Source organism: Salvelinus sp. IW2-2015, linkage group LG14, assembly GCF_002910315.2.
Source record: "Salvelinus sp. IW2-2015 linkage group LG14, ASM291031v2, whole genome shotgun sequence".
Taxonomy (NCBI): domain Eukaryota; kingdom Metazoa; phylum Chordata; class Actinopteri; order Salmoniformes; family Salmonidae; genus Salvelinus; species Salvelinus sp. IW2-2015.
Window position 1 is genome coordinate 20,327,024 of NC_036854.1, and position 18,475 is coordinate 20,345,498.

Below are 18,475 nucleotides of genomic sequence, written 5' to 3' on the forward strand. Positions count from 1 at the left end.
GCTGGTGTGCCCGAGTTCCCACCTTAAGGGGGGGGTTATGTCACGTTCCTGACCTGTTTTTCCTTTTTCTTGTATTTATTTAGTTGGTCAGGGCGTGAGTTGGGGTGTGCCAGTGCGGCGAGGTGGAAAAACCCGCACTGGGCTATGCTGGCGAACCGGGGACACCCCTTGTAAGGCTGGTGCCATGTACGCCGGCCCGAGGAGACGCACTGGAGGCCAGATGCGTTGGGTCGGCTTCATGACACCCGGCTCGATGCCCAACCTAGCCCGGCCAGTGCGGCAAGGTGGAATAGCCCGCACTGGACTAAGCACGCGTACTGGGGACACCGTGCGCTTCACCGCATAACACGGTGTCTGACCAGTACGACGCCCTCTCACTCCACGGTGAGCACGGGGAGTTGGCTCAGGTATCCTACCCGGCTTTGCCACACTCCGCGTGTGCCCCCCCCCCCAAGAAATCTTTGGGTCTGACTCTCGGGCTCCCAACCGCGTCACCGCGCTGCCTCCTCATACCAGTGCCTCTCTGCCTTCGCTGCCTCCAACTCCGTCTTGGGACGGCGATATTCCCCTGGTTGAGCCCAGGGTCCTTTGCCGTCCAGGATCTCCTCCCAAGTCCACGAGTCCTGTGTCCTCGGTCTCTGCTGCTGTCTGTTCCCACGCTGCTTGATCCTTTTTTGGTGGGTGTTTCTGTAACGGTCGTCATAGTCGTTCTCCTCCTCAGACGAGGAGGAGCATGGATCGGACCAACACGCAGAGTGGAAAGTGGTCATTATTTAATGAACGTAAACTGAACACTTACAAATACAAAAACAACAAACGTGACCAAACCGAAAACAGTCCCGTGTGGCACGAACACTGACACGAGATACAAACACCCACAAAACACACGTGAAACCCTGGCTGCCTTAGTATGAATCTCAATCAGGGACAACGATTGACAGCTGCCTCTGATTGAGAATCATACCAGGCCGAACACAAAACCCCAACATAGAAAATCACACATAGATAGCCCACCCCAACTCACGCCCTGACCAACCAAATAAATACAAGAAAAAGGAAAAACAGGTCAGAAACGTGACAAGCGTAGAGCCCTACTCACTCCACACTCCACGACGGATTCCTCTGACATTGCTGCCAAAGTCAATAAAGAGCTAGAGCGCATGCAAGGGTTCAAGGTTGTCACCAGAGTGGAGGAGCCCACGGACTGKTGCGCCGGCATGGTGGTTGTCCCAAAGAAGAACGGGGWKGTGTGGATATGTGTCTATTACACCAGTCWCAATGAGTGAGTGTGTAGAGATACGAACATGGGCTTCTGGCAGATCCCGCTAGCCAAGGAGTCGGTTAAGCTAACAACCTTCATCACAGCTTTTGGACGTTACTACTTCAACCGTTCTTCTTTTTGGCATGTTTTCATCACCTGAACACTTCCAGAACAGAATGGTGACAGAGGTCACTGAAGTCTTGGAAGGTGTGGTCTGTCACATGGGTGATGTGTTGGTCTGGGGCCAAACACAGGAGGAGCATGATGCAAGACTTCATGCCGCATTGCAGAAGATGGAAAAAGCTGGCTTAACTCTGAACATGGATAAATGTGACTGGTCAAAGGAGGAAGTGAAGTTCCTGGGCGACATTATCTTGGACAAGGGAGTACAGCTTGACCCGACAAAGACAGAGGCTGTCAAGGAGATGGCAGAGCCATCCAATGTCAGTGAGCTGCAGAGTTTTCTATGACTGGTGAACCAACTGGGAAAGTTCATCCCTCAATTATCAGAAAAGGACAAACCTCTCAGAGACCTAATCTCAAATAAAAAAAAGTTAGAGCCTTCAAAGAGCTGAAGGAGGATCTGACATCCACACCCATGCTATACGTACGACCCAAACAAAGAGATCAAGGTGTCAGCCGATGTGTCTTCCTACCGACTCGGAGGACTGCTGCTGCAGAAGAAGTAAAGAATTGAAACCCGTTGCCTACGCTTCCCGGTCTCTCACACCAACCAAGCAGAGATAAGCTCAAATGGAATAATAAGCTCTGGGGCTGACATGGGCATGTGAAAGATTCAGAGACTTTCTCATTGGTCAACACTTTCAGCTGGAAACTGGTCACAACCCGCTCCTGAGCCTCTGGGGAACCAATCCTTGGACAACCTTCCCCCACGTATCCAACGCTTCAGGATGAGACTCATGAGATACTCCTACACGATTGCTCATGTCCCTGAAAAGAGTCTGTGGACGACAAACACGTTGTCACATGCGCCAGTCAAAGCCAAAGCTACTGCTGCAGAAAAGGAGCCATCATGGAACAGCTTCCAGTGATTGTTTCCTACATGGGCAATCTGAGAGAGCAACTCAAAGCTGACAGTGTGTGCTCAAAAGTCATAACAATGTGTCAGGAAGGATGGTCTGAGTTCAGGATGTGAAGGACCACTGAAACTGTACTGGCCAGAACGCGATTTTCTCACAGTGCACAACGGTCTTCTGTTGAAAGGAACAATGCTTGTCATTCCATCAGCCTTATGAAATGATATCCTCACTAAGCTGCACAAGGGTCATAAAGTTGTGGTCAAGTGCAGAGAACGCGCACAACAGGCTGTGTGCTGGCCTGGACTTAGCCAGAAACTGAATGAACTTGTGCTTAACTGCAGGACATGCATTGAAGAGTGCACAAACCACACAGAACCAGTCATACCATCACAACTTCCTGAGAGGACCTGGAAAAGAAAGGCCCTACCTGCTAGTGGTGGACAACTTCTCAAGATATATGGAAAAAGGCAAACCTGTTACTAACAAAGTCTGCGGACGTTGTAGTTCATCTGAAGTTCATCTTTGCCCGCCATGGGGTACCTGAGGTCCTGGTTACAGACAATGGGCCTCAGTTCTCTGGAAGACCTGTCATGGAATATCTAATCAAGTGAGAGAGACTTTGTCATTTCTTCAAACAATCAATCTTTATTTGATATCGATTATTTATTGCAATAATGGAGCTGGTCAACAACCCACCCGTAGGTGACTCGTTGAGAGCCCAATGGTTATGAGCTGGGGCTTGCCTTATATAGCCCAACCTTGTTACATTTCCATAATCCACCACAACTGTCTCATGCGAGTACTGAGAACTGTTTGTTCTTAGAACAGAGATTCAGACACCTTGTTCGGGACAGAGACACCTCGTTCCGGCTATGTAAGTTTCAGAGTACAGAGTTTATGCGAATCCAACAACTTACACAACCAGAGTAAAGGGATTGTACACATCTATCATTTATATAAACCTTAAATTAATGCTCATACTAATTTTGCCCTTACAGACCTCTTCCTGACTTCGCTGCAGAGTATGGATTTTGCAATGTCACCAGCAGTCCAAAGTTCCCGCAAAGCAACAGAGAGGCGGAACGCCACGTTCAGACAGTGAAGATCCTCTTCAAGAAAGTAGCTGACTCTTACCTTGCTTTGCTGGCCTATCGGTCAACTCCCCTCTAGAATGGCTTCAGCCTGGCACAACTGCTGATGGGACGACAGCTTCGTACCACAGTGCCAACACTCCCATCGCTGCTAGACCCATCATTCCCAAATACAGCTGCGATCAGCTCAAAGGAAAAGGAGAGAAGGAGTGCGGATCAGCAATGCCGTCACGCCCTGACCTTAAAGATCCTTTTTATGTCTCTATTTTGGTTGGTCAGGAGTTGGGGTGGGCATTCTATGTTTTTGTTCTATGTTTTCTATTTCTATGTGTTTGCCCGGGTGTGGTTCTCAATCAGAGGCAGCTGTCTATCATTGTCTCTGATTGAGAACCTTACTTAGGTAGCCTTTTCCCACCTGTGTTTTGTGGGTAGTTGTTTTCTGTATAGTTGTAGTGACCTTACGGAACTGTTCGTTTTTCTCTTGGTTAATTTTGTTTCAGTGTTCAATTTAATAAATATCATGAACACGTACCACGCTGCGCTTTGGTCCACTCCTTCAGCCCATGAGAAGCGTTACAAATGCTTCAACAAGCGTCACAGAGTCAGTGACATCAGCAGACTTCCACCTGGAAAACAGGTGTGGGTGACTGACTCAAAAGTCAGAGGAACAGTGCTGAGGGAACATGTAGCACCTCATCCCTATGGATGGACCTGAGAACAACAACGCTAGGCAGGAGAAGATTCACGTGTCTTCACCACTCCGACACACCTCATTGCCAGAACAACCAGCACCCAAGGTAATCTTGGATGTACCTGCTACACCCAGAACAAGGTCCGGGCGAGCAATAGTTAAACCTCAAAGACTGGACTTATGGGTCAGAGCAAACAAGAACAAAAGACTGAGCTCCAAAAATATAAATACACAAAACAACAGCAGTCACTTGACAACTTTGTTACAGTTCGAACTTACCTGCGGGGTAGATTTGTGTTAAAAGAAATGAGAGATGGATTTTTTGTTAAAGTTTACAGAAAATATTTTATGTTCATGACTATGTTGAAATGTTCCAGAAGAACTAGGCAGGAACAGACCTACCGACATAAGGGCAGAATAATCCCTTGAGGTCTGTTGAGACAAAGGCAGTCTACCATTTGTTCTCTTAAAAGAGGGGATGTGGTGTTATTTGCATATTTCATCCTGTTTGGCCATATGCTAATGAGGGCCTGTGGGAATGTAAGGGTTCATTAGGAAAGCATCTCTCTCTCATGTGGCTTGTAAAGTGAAGCAACGTCCAGTTAGCAATAAATGTGTCTTCATAAAGATTATGATTAAGTTATTTTACTCACGTACAGACAAGATTGATTACACAACTCTTATATGCTATGCTCAAAAGTAAACTGACTGGCAGCCAAAACAGCCAAATATTCCACCTAAACATGAATCAATTCTCAATTGTGATACGGTTGAAGAAACAAAAAGCCCTTACCTTTCATATCTCATCAAAATAATTTAACAAATTTAAAATATACACTTAGTATACTGTTTTAACCAGTTTTAATTGCAGCCAACAATATTTTTTAGTTACCACACATTTCTGGCTGTCACGCCCTGGCCTTAGTATTCTTTGTTTTCTTTATTATTTTAGTTAGGTCAGGGTGTGACATGGGAAATGTATGTGTTTTTGTATTGTCTAGGGTGGTTGTATGGTTTAGGGGGTTAAGTAGAGTAGATGGGTTTGTGTTTGAGTGTAGGTGTCTAGCTGTGTCTATGGTTGCCTGAATGGTTCTCAATCAGAGACAGATGTCATTAATTTGTCTCTGATTGGGAGCCATATTTAAGGCAGCCATAGGCATCATGCATTTGTGGGTAATTGTCTATGTTGAACGTAAGTAGTTTGTGTGTGCACTTGCGTTTGTAGCTTCACGGTCGTTTGTTGTTTTGTATAAGTGTTTCGTGTTACGTCTTCGTCTAATAAAAAGAAGATGTATTCATATCACGCTGCGCCTTGGTCCACTCATTCACGTCAAGATGACCGTGACACTGGCATCCTTCTTTCGTTACACACAGGTGTTTGGAAATGCTAGAGATAGCTAATTAGATAAAGTGGTCACCTCTCTCTGTATACAAGCGCTGTAACATGGACATATGGCTGTGTAGGAACCCTAACCCTATAATGGTGTGTAGTAATTTAACTTTTTAGTTTTTTGAAAATTATTTCTTGTCGATATGAAAGTTCCAAATGTTTCCAAAACTGCATCGCAAGAGAGGCATATTGATGTTTAGACAGAACTTCAGGGCAGCGTCGGAGAGTAAATGCATTTTCCCTGTTCGGCAGACACATTTGTGAATAGACGGTATATGTTTAGCATTACCATAAATGAATGGGTTAAGGTTCAGGCTGTCCAGTAKGTCTTCTACATGGATGTGCAGGAAATAGTTGGAGAAAGTGGAGCTGAGGAAGCTATGACAGTGGATACACTGCAGCCTGTGGAGATTCAAGCGGGTATTCAGCAGTTGAGGGAAACTGATACATTGATTGTGAAGAAGGTGGATTTTGTGGCGTTTATTGCTCATGTGATTAATTGTACTGCCCAAACAAACGAAGTCAAAAATGTTTTACGTAATTGTGTCATTGGCTGAAAGGTTTTGGGGTCATCAGGAACTAACTAGCTAGCACATAATGTTCTGCGAACCAAATTTTCTTAGAGCTTGGTGAGAGCATGGTTGTTCTATGGTTACTGTATTTTTCATACTACCTTCCCACAACTTTCTGCGAATGGTGCAGGATGGTCGCTTGGCTTTGGATTATTCTGAGCACATTTAATGAACTAGATAAATATATATTTTCTTGGTATTTCATTACTTTCAATTTTGGTAATGTTCTAGGAATGTTCAACAACTGGTTTGGCTTTGGGAATGTTTTCAGATAGTTCAGAGAATGCTAAGAAATCAATGTTATTCTGTGGGAATTTCAGTACGTCAGCATAACGTTTCTTACAGGTTCACTTTTTAATCACCACCATTAAGTCAGGAGGSCTATTTGACTCAGCCACTCGTCCAACATTTCCTCATCTCCCACCCCTTCTAATGCGACTATCCCTGATGCTCCTCCATCTTTTTCCCCTGACCAGCTACAAAGTTTCTTCCTGCAGGCAGTCACTGAGTCCGAGGTGTTAAAGGAGCTCCTTAAACTTCACCCCAAAAGATCATCTGAGTCAGATGGTTTAGATCCTTTCTTCTTTAAGGTTGCAGCACCTATCATCGCCAAGCCTATCTGACCTTTTTAACCTGTCTTTCCTCTCCGGAGAGGTTCCCATTGCTTGGAAGGCAGCCTTTATTTCAAGGGGGAGATCAGGCTGATCCTAACTTTTCTAGGCCTATTTCTATTTTGCCATGTTTATCAAAAGTGTTGGAAAAACCTGTCAATAATCAACTAACTGGTTTTATTGATGTCTATAGTATTCTCTCTGGTATGCAATCTGGTTTCCGCTCAGGTTATGGATGTGTCACTGCAACCTTAAAGGTCCTAAATGATGTCACCATTGCCCTTGATTCTGAGCAATGTTGTGCTGCTATTTTTATTTGGCCAAAACTTTTGATATGGTAGACCATACCATTCTTGTGTGCCGGCTAAGGATTATTGGTGTCTCTGGCCTCTCCCCAGATTTTGTGTTAAACGCTCTACAACAAAGCTTTCTTCGTGTCTCTGCCCTTAACCTTGCTCTGAAAACCTCTAAAACAAAGGTCATGTSGTTTGGTAAGAAGAATGCCCCTTTTCCCGCCAGTGTGATTACTACCTCTGAGGGTTTAGAGCTTTAGGTAGTCACCTCATRCAAGTACTTGGGACTATGGCTAGATGGTACACTGTCCTTCTCTAAGCACATATCAAAATTGCAGGCTAAGGTTAAATCTAGACATGGTTTCCTCTATTGTAATCGCTCGTCTTTCACCCCAGCTGCCAAACTAACCCTGATTCAGATGACCATCCTAACCATGCTAGACTACGGAGATGTAATTTATAGATCGGCAGGTAAGGGTGCTCTCGAGCAGCTAGATGCTCTTTACCATTTGGCCATCAGATTTTCCACAAATGCTCCTTATAGGACACATCACTGCACTCAATACTCCTCTGTTAACTGGTCATCTCTGTATACCCGTCGCAAGACCCACTGGTTGATGCTTATTTATAAAACCCTCTTAGGTCTCACTCCCCCTTATCTGAGATACCTACTGCAGCCCTCATCCTTCACATACAACACCCGTTCTGCCAGTCACATTCTGTTAAAGGTCCCCAAAGCACACACATCCCTGGGTCGCTCCTCTTTTCAGTTCGCTCAAACTGGACAGTTCTATCTCCATCTCTTCATTCAAAGATTCAACCATGGACACTCTTACTGACAGTTGTGGCTGCTTCACGTGATGAATTGTTGTCTATACCTTCTTGCCTTTGTGCTGTTGTCTGTGCCAAATAATGTTTGTACCATGTTTTGTGCTGCTACCATGTTGTGCTGCTGTGATGTTGTGTTGCTACCATGTTGTTGTCATGTGTTTTTGCTACCATGTTGTGTTGTCATGTGTTGCTGCCATGCTATGTTGTTGTCTTAGGTCTCTCTTTATGTAGTGTTGTGGTGTCTCTCTTGTCGTGATGTGTGTTTTGTCCTATATTTTAGTTTTATCCCAGCCCCCGTTCCACAGGAAGCCTTTTGCCTTTTGGTAGGCTGTCATTGTAAAAATAAAAAAAATCTTAACTGACTTGCCTAGTTAAATAAAGGTTAAATAAAAATAAATAAAAACGTATGGTTCTATTTAAAGTTATGTTCTCAAATTGTTCCAAGAACGTTAAGAAACAATGTTTGTCTGTGGTAATTTCAGTATTTCCACAGAACATTCCACACAAGTTCCCATGTGGTTCTATTTAATGTCATTTTTTTTACTACATTCTGGGAACCTCCCAGGATAGGAACCAGAGTAAAACGTTTTAAGAACATCCCTGCAAACTAAAAATAAACATTACCAGAACAGGCAACATTTTCACTTGTGTTCTCCGAATGTTTAAAACATTTTCAGTGTTACCGGTCAGGAAAAGTATGGCTTCGTTTCCACAACCAATGTGAAACCAAAAACATACGTTCCCACAACTTCCAAATGTGCTAGATGGGTAMCAGCTGAAACATTGCAGGGAATACTGTCAGAAGATGTTTGCCCCTCCCAGGCCCTTGAGCCTGTGGGATGTTATCTTGAATGGAATGTGACTGAAGGAATGGGATAGGTTTTTGATTGATCTATTTTCCATTCCCTTACAAAAAAAGATTGCCGTTTTGAAAGTGCAGTAAAAATGAAGTAACTGCAGTYGACTGTGGTATTTTGGATGCAGTAAYTGCAGAATAACTGCAGTGTACTGCAGTTGAACTGTGGTTATACTGCACTCTAATTCCAGTTACATTGCAAAATTACTGCAATAAAAAAACGGTGTTTTTTCCGACGCAGTATTTGCCGCATAGTGCAGTTATACTGCACTCTGACCGCAATCCTCTTTCGTCGGGGTTTTTYCGCATTTTGTTTCCTTCCTGTTCACTACTCGTACAGTAGGTGGCGGCATGCACGTTGCATTTCTGCAAACGCCATTATAGCAGAGAAGAAGAAAAAGGTCAACATTCCAAGATGGCAGCGCGCTGTGTGCTTGGGTACATATGGACCTCTCTTTCTGGGTTTAAATGTGTGGCCAGCAGCAGCAATATGAGTGCCTTTCAGAGGAAAACAAGATGCTCTCGGTTTTTGGAAATATTCAAAGCAGAGGAATTCGACACAGTGAGTTTCTTGTTGAATCCTGTTGTAGCCATATGACAGTTCACTCTGCTAGCGTTGGAAATTGTAGCTAGCTAAAATAGCGCACCCATTTAGTTATCTTTGCCCTTCGCTAATGATTATTTAAGGCATCAAAGGTTAAAGGCATAATTGTGTTAGTTGATAATAAGTTAGATCATTTGAACGACCATGTTGCAGTTGCATGAACTAGCAGTATATCATCTAAACTAGCTTGTCGGTGTTGTGCCGAAATGCTCCCCCCTGCCAAAATCTCCCCCTTCGCTGAACGCGTACGCACTCAATTCTTCATCGCTGTGACATGCTTGCTAGTTGAGATTTCTGTTCATGTTAGGCTGCGTTTCATTTTTTTTTTTATGTCGGTTTGATCGCGGGGAGGCACTTGTAMTGTCTGCAGTTTTCGGTTTGGCTATTTGTTTCAAGTGTATTAGTCTATAAATAAATCTCTTTGCCAAAATTCGTCATCTCTACAATGTCTTATTTGAGTAGTAGTTGTTCTGAAAGCAGACACATGCACATTTGTGGCCTGCTGGAGGTCATTTTGCAGGGCTCTGGCAGTGCTCCTCCTTGCACAAAGGCGGAGGTAGCGGTCCTGCTGCTGGGTTGTTGCCCTCCTACGGCCTCCTCCACGTCTCCTGATGTACTGGCCTGTCTCCTGGTAGCGCCTCCATGCTCTGGACACTACGCTGACAGACACAGCAAACCTTYTTGCCACAGCWCGCATTGATGTGCCATCCTGGATGARCTRCACTACCTGAGCCACTTGTGTGGGTTGTAGACTCCGTCTCATGCTACCACTAGAGTGARAGCACYGCCAGCATTCAAAAGTGACCAAAACATCAGCCAGGAAGCATAGGAACTGAGAAGTGGTCTGTGGTCACCACCTGCAGAACCACTCCTTTATTGGGGGTGTCTTGCTAATTGCCTATAATTTCCACCTTTTGTCTATTCCATTTGCACAACAGCATGTGAAATTTATTGTCAATCAGTGTTGCTTCCTAAGTGGACAGTTTGATTTCACAGAAGTGTGATTGACTTGGAGTTACATTGTGTTGTTTAAGTGTTCCCTTTATTTTTTTGAGCAGTGTATTTAAAACATGAAATACATTTCTTGAATTACAATTATTTCATTATCAGACAAAGTGGATGATGCTACCTCGAAATATTACTGCTTATACAAATTCGTACTCGTAAAAATGTGCCTCATTATTGTCCATCTCCCCACAGAAGTGGCACAGTTGGCTCAGGTCATCTAGCAAAACATAATGTCAAGTAGTCTATACATCTTTACATGTATTTTTTCAGAGCGAACAGGGAACAAGGGTATAGTATAGGTTTCTTGTAACACAATTATTTAAAGACATGTGTTTAAGTGGCCATCTATTCAGAAGTTGGATGAAAGATGGCCTTGAAAGATCCATATAAATGTTTTTTTTTTTCATCTACAATTAAATTAGAAATGGAAATACCTGTGTTTTGGAGGAGAGTGACTGYTATTTCTTCTCTCATGATATTAACGTCTTTGTCCGTATTTGAAAAGACAATCGACTCCTCCTTCAGAATACATTCAGAAAAATGTGATGGGCATTTCAGTTTTCCCCAACAAAWTTGTTACATTTAAGATTATAATTTGCAAGTATACAACGACACAGCTATAATATAATTTGACAGTTCTGTTTTGCCTTTAGTCAGTATACTTTCAGTAGGTTAATTGTGCATTACTTACAGTTGAAGTCAGAAGTTTACATATACCTTAGCCAAATACATTTAAACTCAGTTTTTCACAATGCCTGACATTTTAATCCTAGTAAAAATTCCCTGTCGTAGGTCAGTTAGGATCACCACTTTATTTTAAGAATGTGAAATGTCAGAATAATAGAGTGATTTATTTCAGCTTTTATTTCTTTCATCACATTCCCAGTGGGTCAGAAGTTTACATACACTCAATTAGTATTTGATTGGCATTGTCTTTAAATAGTTTAACTTGGGTCAAACGTTTTGGGTAGCCTTCCACAAGCTCCCCACAATAGGTTGGGTGAATTTTGGCCCATTCCTCCTGACAGAGCTGGTGTAACTGAGTCAGGTTTGTAGGCCGCCTCGCTCGCACACGCTTTTTTAGTTCTGCCCACAAATTTTCTATAGGATTGAGGTCAGGGCTTTGTGATGGCCACTCCCAATACCTTGACTTTGTTGTCCTTAAGCCATTTTGCCACAACTTTGCAAGTATGCTTGGGGTCATTGTCCATTTGGAAGACTCATTTGCGACCAAGCTTTAACCTCTCTAGGATATGTGGGACGCTAGCGACATCCAGTGAAAATGTAGAGCGCCAAATTCAAATAAATTACTATAAAATTTTAACTCTCATGAAATCACACATGCAATACACCAAATTAAAGCTACACTTGTTGTGAATCCAGCCAACGTGTCAGATTTCAAAAAGGCTTTACGACGAAAGCACACCAAACGATTATGATAGGTCAGTACATAGCCACAGAAAAACACAGCCATTTTTCCAGCCAAAGAGAGGAGTCACAAAAAGCATAAATAGAGGAGACAAAAAGAATCACTAACCTTTGATCTTCATCAGATGACACTCATAGGACTTCATGTTACACAATACATGTATGTTTTGTTCGATAAAGTAAATATTTATATCCAAAATCTCCGTTTACATTGGCGCCATGTTCAGAAATGCCTCCAAAATATCGGAGAAATTGCAAGAGCACGTCAAATAACAGAAATACTCATCATAAACTTTGATGAAAAGATACATGTTTACATAGGATTAAAGATACACTTGTTCTTAATGCAACCGCTGTGTCAGATTTCAAAAAGCTTTACGGCAAAACACAATATTCAATCATCTGAAAACAGCGTTCAGCACAAAAGCAAGCCATACAGTTTACCCGCCAAATTGTGCAGTCAACAAAACTCATAAAAAGCATTATAAATCTTCACTTACCTTTGCTGATCTTCGTCGGAATGCACTCCCAGGACTCCCAGTTCCACAAGAAATGTTAGTTTGGTTCGGTTATGTCCATTTATGTCCAAATAGCTATTTTCGTTAGCGTGTTTGGTAAACAAATCCAACGTCAGGAAGCGCGTTCACTAAAAGCTGACGAAATGTCCAAAAGTTCCGCAACAGTCCGTAGAAACATGTCAAACGATGATTTGAATCAATCTTTAGAATGTTTTTACATAAATCTTGAATAACGTTCCAACCGGAGAATTACATTGACTTCAGATGAGCGATGAACAGAGCTCCCTCTCATGTGAACGCGCATGGTGAAAGCATGGTCAGGTCATGGCGGACCTGACTAATTCCCCTCTCATTCGGACCCCTTCACAGTAGAGGCATCAGACAAGGTTCTACAGACTGTTGACATCTAGTGGAAGCCGTAGGAAGTGCAAACAGATCGATATCCTACAGGTGTTTCAATAGGCGATGAGTTGAAAACCAGGAACAGAGCCCTCTTTTGGGATGGCAGTATAACCTTTCAAGTTTAGACAGACACACACACAATTACATGCACACATATTACACACTGTATGTGTTCACATGTATATTCTGTATTATGTATTTCTTAGTACTGCCTTAGCGGCTCTTACCGTCACAGTCCAGTGGTTGTGTTCATTGATGATGCCAATAATGTACTTGTACATCATTGGATCAATCTGAAATTTAAAACCGGCAAGGATAGTTGCTTGAGTTCAAAATCTGTCAATATAACATATAATATTTTGAGAATAATCCAACCAACTTAAGTTTTGATTTCTTGCTCCCCAAATGCCAGTCATTTTAAAGGTGTCATTGTAGAAAGCTTGCTCGGTTTGACTGCCTTTTTAAAATTCCGCACCAGATGGAACATGTAGGCATTGATGGTGACAGAAAAAAAGACTATGAAGGTAAATCTGTTACTGGAAAAACAACAATTTAGGTTTTCCTCATAAATCACAGATTAATCACACACATACAGTGTTTACATATACTGTATGTGCAACACAGTCTTACCTCACTTTCCAACTCCATATTTGGACCAGTTCTGTTGATCATGATAAAATGTTTATATGGGCCGATTCTAGACAACAGCACATAAACATATTTTCCTCCCCAAGCCTCTGCAACACCTGGAAATGTACCTGAAGGTGTACTGAGCAATACAAATGATCAACCTGACAAGATTACATACATACATTTGTTTATATCAGTAGCTGCTGCTGGTGTGGTGGAGGCCGCTGGTGTGGAGGCCGCTGGTGTGGTGGTTGTGGAGGCTGCACAACTACAAATACCTAGGTGTCTGGCTAGACTGTAAACTCCCCTTCCAGACTCATATCAAACATTCTCAAATCCAAAATCAAATCTAGAATCGGCTTTCTATTTCGCAACAAAGCCTCCTTCACTCACGCCGCAAACTTACCGAAGTAAAACTGACTATCCTACCGATCCTCGAATTCGGTCATCTACAAAATAGCTTCCAATACTCTACTCAGACTGCATCCAGTTCTATCACAGTGCCATCCATTTTGTTACCAAAACCCCTTATACCACCCACCACTGCGACCTGTATGCTCTAGTCGGCTGGCCCTCGCTACATATTCGTCGCCAGACCCACTGGCTCCAGGTCATCTATAAGTCTATGCTAGGTAAAGCTCCGCCTTACCTCAGCTCACTGGTCACGATAACAAACCCACCCGTAGCACGCGCTCCAGCAGGTATATCTCACTGGTCAACCCCAAAGCCCAGCACCTCCTTTGGCGCCTTCCTTCCAGTTCTCTGCTGCCAGTGACTGGAACAATTGCAAAAATCGCTGAAGCTGGAGACTTACATTTCCCTCACTAACTTTAAACATCAGCTATCTGAGCACTAACCGATCGCTGCAGCTGTACATAGTCCATCTGTAAATATTCCACCCATAAATAGTCCACCCAATCTACCACTATCCCCATATTGTTTTTATTTACTTTTCTGCTCTTTTGCACACCAGTATCACTACTTGCACATCATCATCTGCTCATCTATCACTACAGTGTTAATCCGCTCAATTGTAATTACTTCGCTACTATGGCCTATTTATTGCCTTACCTCCTCACGCCATTTGCACACACTGTATATAGACTTTCTTTTTTTCTATTGCGTTATTGACTGTACGCTTGTTTATTCCATGTGTAACTCTGTGATGTTTGTGTCGCACTGCTTTGCTTTATCTTGGCCAGGTCGCAGTTGTAAATGAGAGCTTGTTCTCAACCAGCCTACCTGGTTAAATAAAGGTAAAATAACATTTTTTTTWACTTGCCGGTGTGGTGGTTCTGGAGGCTGCTGATTTTTATTTTATGAGGGTTCCGACGAGTCTCCTCTGAGGCCTCTGGTGTTCCACGCTTATTTTAGGGAAGATTACCCCCTTGTCATCTTCCAAGTCCGCGCTTTTCCCTTCGAGACCTCGAATCGTATATGGCCGAGATAGTTGGGATCTAGTTTGCCCCATTTCCTCTGCACTCATGTTGACTTACATATTTGAACTTTATTTTTCGCCCAGAGTACAAATTTTTGGAATTATTATAATTTTATTATTACTACTGTATCTACATTCTTAACTAAAACAGATTTTTTTTTTTTTATGTAGAAAAAGCCATAATAGGGAAAAGCACGACAGGGGGAAGCTTTTCGGCACAACACCGGTTTGTTATGAAACACTGCTTGACTGACATGTCCTGGATTGTAGCTATACTAACTTTGACATTGACTATGTTGTTTGTGTTAACAGTCATGGAAAAGAAAGAAGGCAAAACAACAATAGTAAGTGACAAGCTTGCTAACCTGTTGGTTCATCATTGTACACTGTTTGAGTGGCGATGTGTTCTCTTACTTTAGCTATGTTGTGGATTACTGCATTTGAGTCAATACTAGTCAATACAGTATCCACACACTTCAGGATATAAAGTATAATACAAGCTCTATACCATTGTGTTAAGTATGAACACTTATCTAGATGGCTAGTAAATGTGACATTTACAGTAGATTGATGGAAGTATTTGTGCTGTGCTTATTTATTAATTGACCAGCATTGCATTATTTTCTCAGATTGAGGGAACAACTGAGGATACCCCAAGCAGAACACAGCCACCCAACGCCACAGCCCAGTGCCCCATCTATCGATGGAACCTGCAGAACAAATACAACTACACAGTAAGTGTTTCAGTGATACCTGACTGCATACTTACTGCCTCTCGACTGTTCTGCCAGAATAACAGAGTGAGATGAACAGTGCTGGTCCACACTCACATCTGCCATGTCTCATGCATTTTATGTCAATATGTGTGCCTGTTCTATCAGCGCAGACGTACAGTAATTCCCTGTGTTTGTATTTGTTAGGATGTCCTGTTGCTCAGTCAGTTCATCAGGTCTGATGGAGGAATGCTGCCTCGTAGAGTCACTGGTCTCTGTGCCCAGGAGCACCGCAAGATCGCCATCTGTGTGCAGATGGCTCACAGAGCAGGTACGATGCTGTGTGTCTGCTCTGGATGCACAACTATTGTGAAATGTATTATCTTCAAAGTGGTAAAAGTACTCTCTCTTTTCTACTCCAGGTCTGCTCCCAGATCACAAACCAACACTACCAGAGGGTCACATCCCAAAGAAGCCCAAGCCACAGCTCAACAGGTAACGAGTGTGTTTGACCCCATCAGTATCTACCCTCTCACACCTGTATTGTTTCTTGTTAGACCTCTCATTACATTACCTTTCAACTAACTCTTGTGCATCCTCTCTCTGACTAACTCACACCTGTGTTGTTGCATCACAGATATCTGACTCGCTGGTCCATTGATTCAGTGAAGCCCATCTATAGGACGGGGCTGAAGTGGTGTAAAAACCGCATCTCAGTCGGCCACCCAGCTCTCAGAAACAACGTACAGTACGGCAAAAAAATCCTCTACCTGAAACATTGATGACCTGGGGGCATGTCAACTCACAGCAGCAGGAGTCAGTGTGGGCGGGACAGAGATGGGGTACAACAGTTCTATTGGACGTCCTTCCTTGTAGTACTCCTGGCCCATTTGGAGCTCCATTGACTTTGAGAACTAGCCATTGGAAAAGCTGGGGGAGCATCTGTATTTGTCCAGCCTATTTATCTATTGGTGGACATCGCCCATTGGAAACCCATTCTGTAATTTGACCTTTTTGAAGATGCCCTGAAACAAAACTATTAAACTCCACATTTAGGGGCTCTATTCAATCCGCATCGCGGCAGTTCAGCTCTACAGCGTGATTGACATTTTAAAGGCAATGTTCCAGCTTTACCAGAGACTGCATTCACGGTAACCGCTGCATATGTCAGCTCAATCGGGCATTACCTTTAMATTTCTATTGCGGAATCTGTAACGCTTCAGCAATACAGATTGAATAGAGCCCTTGCTGTAAGATCAATTGGGTCAGTATTGCACTGTTTTGATGTAGGTGGGATGTTGTACTTCAAGACAACCCAGATGTGCAAATAAAACGGATCTGCTTTTTCTCCCTCCACCATGTGTGTTTGCATGAGTGTGGAAGTAAGCAYTTACTGGGCCTATTGACAGAAATGAACTAAGTGCATGTGGAGGTAAATCACAAATAATTAATGATTTTAGTTTGTTTATTTACTTTAAATAACAGTAAAGAAACATCTCTTGCATAAATAGAACTGTTTTGGGTGGGGATAGAACACTGCTTGCTCAGATGAGAGGTTTATGATGATTCTCAGTTTAGATAAGTGGTAGGTGTTGGCTCCAGCTCTGGATCTCACTGGCTCTTTAAAGCATGAAGGGCAGGTCCAAGTTCTTCAGTCCGTCGCCCATGTAGATGTATCCGTGCTGGGGGGTCATGGGTACGTGGAACGAGGTCAGGCCCAGCCACAGCATGCTACGGATCACACACACTGTGCTGCCACGCTCAAACTGCAAGCTCCACGACCCTATACACACAAGTATATGGGTTATGAAGATTATCACACAAACTGCTGCTCGTCCATGACCTTTCATAAACAGAGACCATGTACAGGTCTCACATTACTCCCTCATTCATTGAATCCACTCTTCCCTATGTAAAGAAGTCTACACAGCAAAAAGGTAACAGTTGGCTGATAGCTCAATAATTTAGAAGGGTTTACWAAGTCCTTTCCCTGACTCTAAATATCAGGGTGGCCTGGCGGAGCAGCTGTCTGCTCATGGCCATCACCCATAGCCAGAGAACACTGTTCATGCTGAATGGGAGCCTAGCAGAATTCTCTCACCGCAGATTCMCTGCACCATTAATCAGGAGGCTCCAGGACTTCTGCCTTGGAAATAATTAATTAATCTGTAACCTCCCAATTATCAAAGCATTAAACATGAAATGAAACCTTGTGCCAGAGCTATCTAGGAACAGCGATTCCAGTAAATTGTGTCAGTTTTTTTTATACTGTTTTTCTCTCATATTTCAGTTTCACAATGCTATGGGGTGGGAAATTAATTGAAACCTTTTGCAAGAGATATCTAGAAACAGAGATTCCAGAAATAGGGTCTATTGGGAGGTGTTTGACAATGCTCTTTGTCTATGGGGAGAGATTCATCTTCCATGACCCAAAGACACTCTTGCCAGGTTGATGTGATTTGGGAAGCTGTTCAGTGATGGTGTCCAGATAAGTGTACTTTCCACTGAAACACACTGGCGGTTTCAAACTCACACGTGGCGTAGGGAGGAACCCAATGGGAGAACAGGCATGGAAGGGGTATTGGCATAAATCAGAAGTCGATAACAGCAACTGTTGCCACATACTTCCAGGCAAGTCTGGAGGATCGCTGTGGTGAGAGGGGTAGCTTCACTCAGAGATACCAGAGGAAAGCACTTTCGGTGGAGATCCATCATTTTGTCCTTAAACTGTCTTTAGTCTGGGTCTCTCGCTCCCTTCAGCAAAGGCTTGAGGCCTGGCCCTTAAGTTCTCAGTGAGGATGATGCTGTCACTGGGACAGCTGTGTAATGTAAGCTGGTTTGGGAAAGCTTCACGCGCAGGCACACACATTCACACACCGCAGAGATGCTCATCCCTTTTAAATGAACAGCTGTGATGTTTTAGACAGATACTGCTGTGTGAGCCTCTATCACTTTTCCACAGCACCCACACCACAAACAAATTGTGATACATGTCTGTCTAGACAAACTACAGTTTGATATCATCCAGATATAAACTGACAGACTGACCAGGGGAAATCTATGATCCGTTATTGTTGTCACTTGTTAAATCCACTCAA

General features: G+C 43.1%; 2 protein-coding genes across 3 annotated transcripts in view; one reads left to right on the forward strand and one right to left on the reverse strand.

Annotated features, from left to right (window-relative positions):
- Positions 1–18,475, reverse strand: part of rsph9 (radial spoke head component 9) — a 33,098-nt gene that overhangs the window by 10,520 nt on the left and 4,103 nt on the right. The window contains exon 5 of one of the 2 annotated variants that reach the window (XM_024000022.2): positions 16,829–17,160. The exons of the other annotated variant lie outside the window; for it this stretch is intronic. Coding sequence (XP_023855790.1) covers positions 17,000–17,160 — 161 coding nt within the window. The 3' untranslated portion in view covers positions 16,829–16,999. Of the gene's footprint in view, positions 1–16,828; positions 17,161–18,475 lie in introns of those variants that run through there. 2 annotated transcript variants of the gene reach the window in all.
- On the forward strand, positions 9,016–16,733 carry LOC111972911 (large ribosomal subunit protein mL66-like). The gene is given in 7 exon segments (XM_024000023.1): positions 9,016–9,148; positions 9,151–9,198; positions 14,977–15,008; positions 15,294–15,398; positions 15,585–15,708; positions 15,800–15,872; positions 16,015–16,733. Coding segments are annotated over 7 exon segments (624 nt in total). The 5' UTR covers positions 9,016–9,051; the 3' UTR covers positions 16,160–16,733.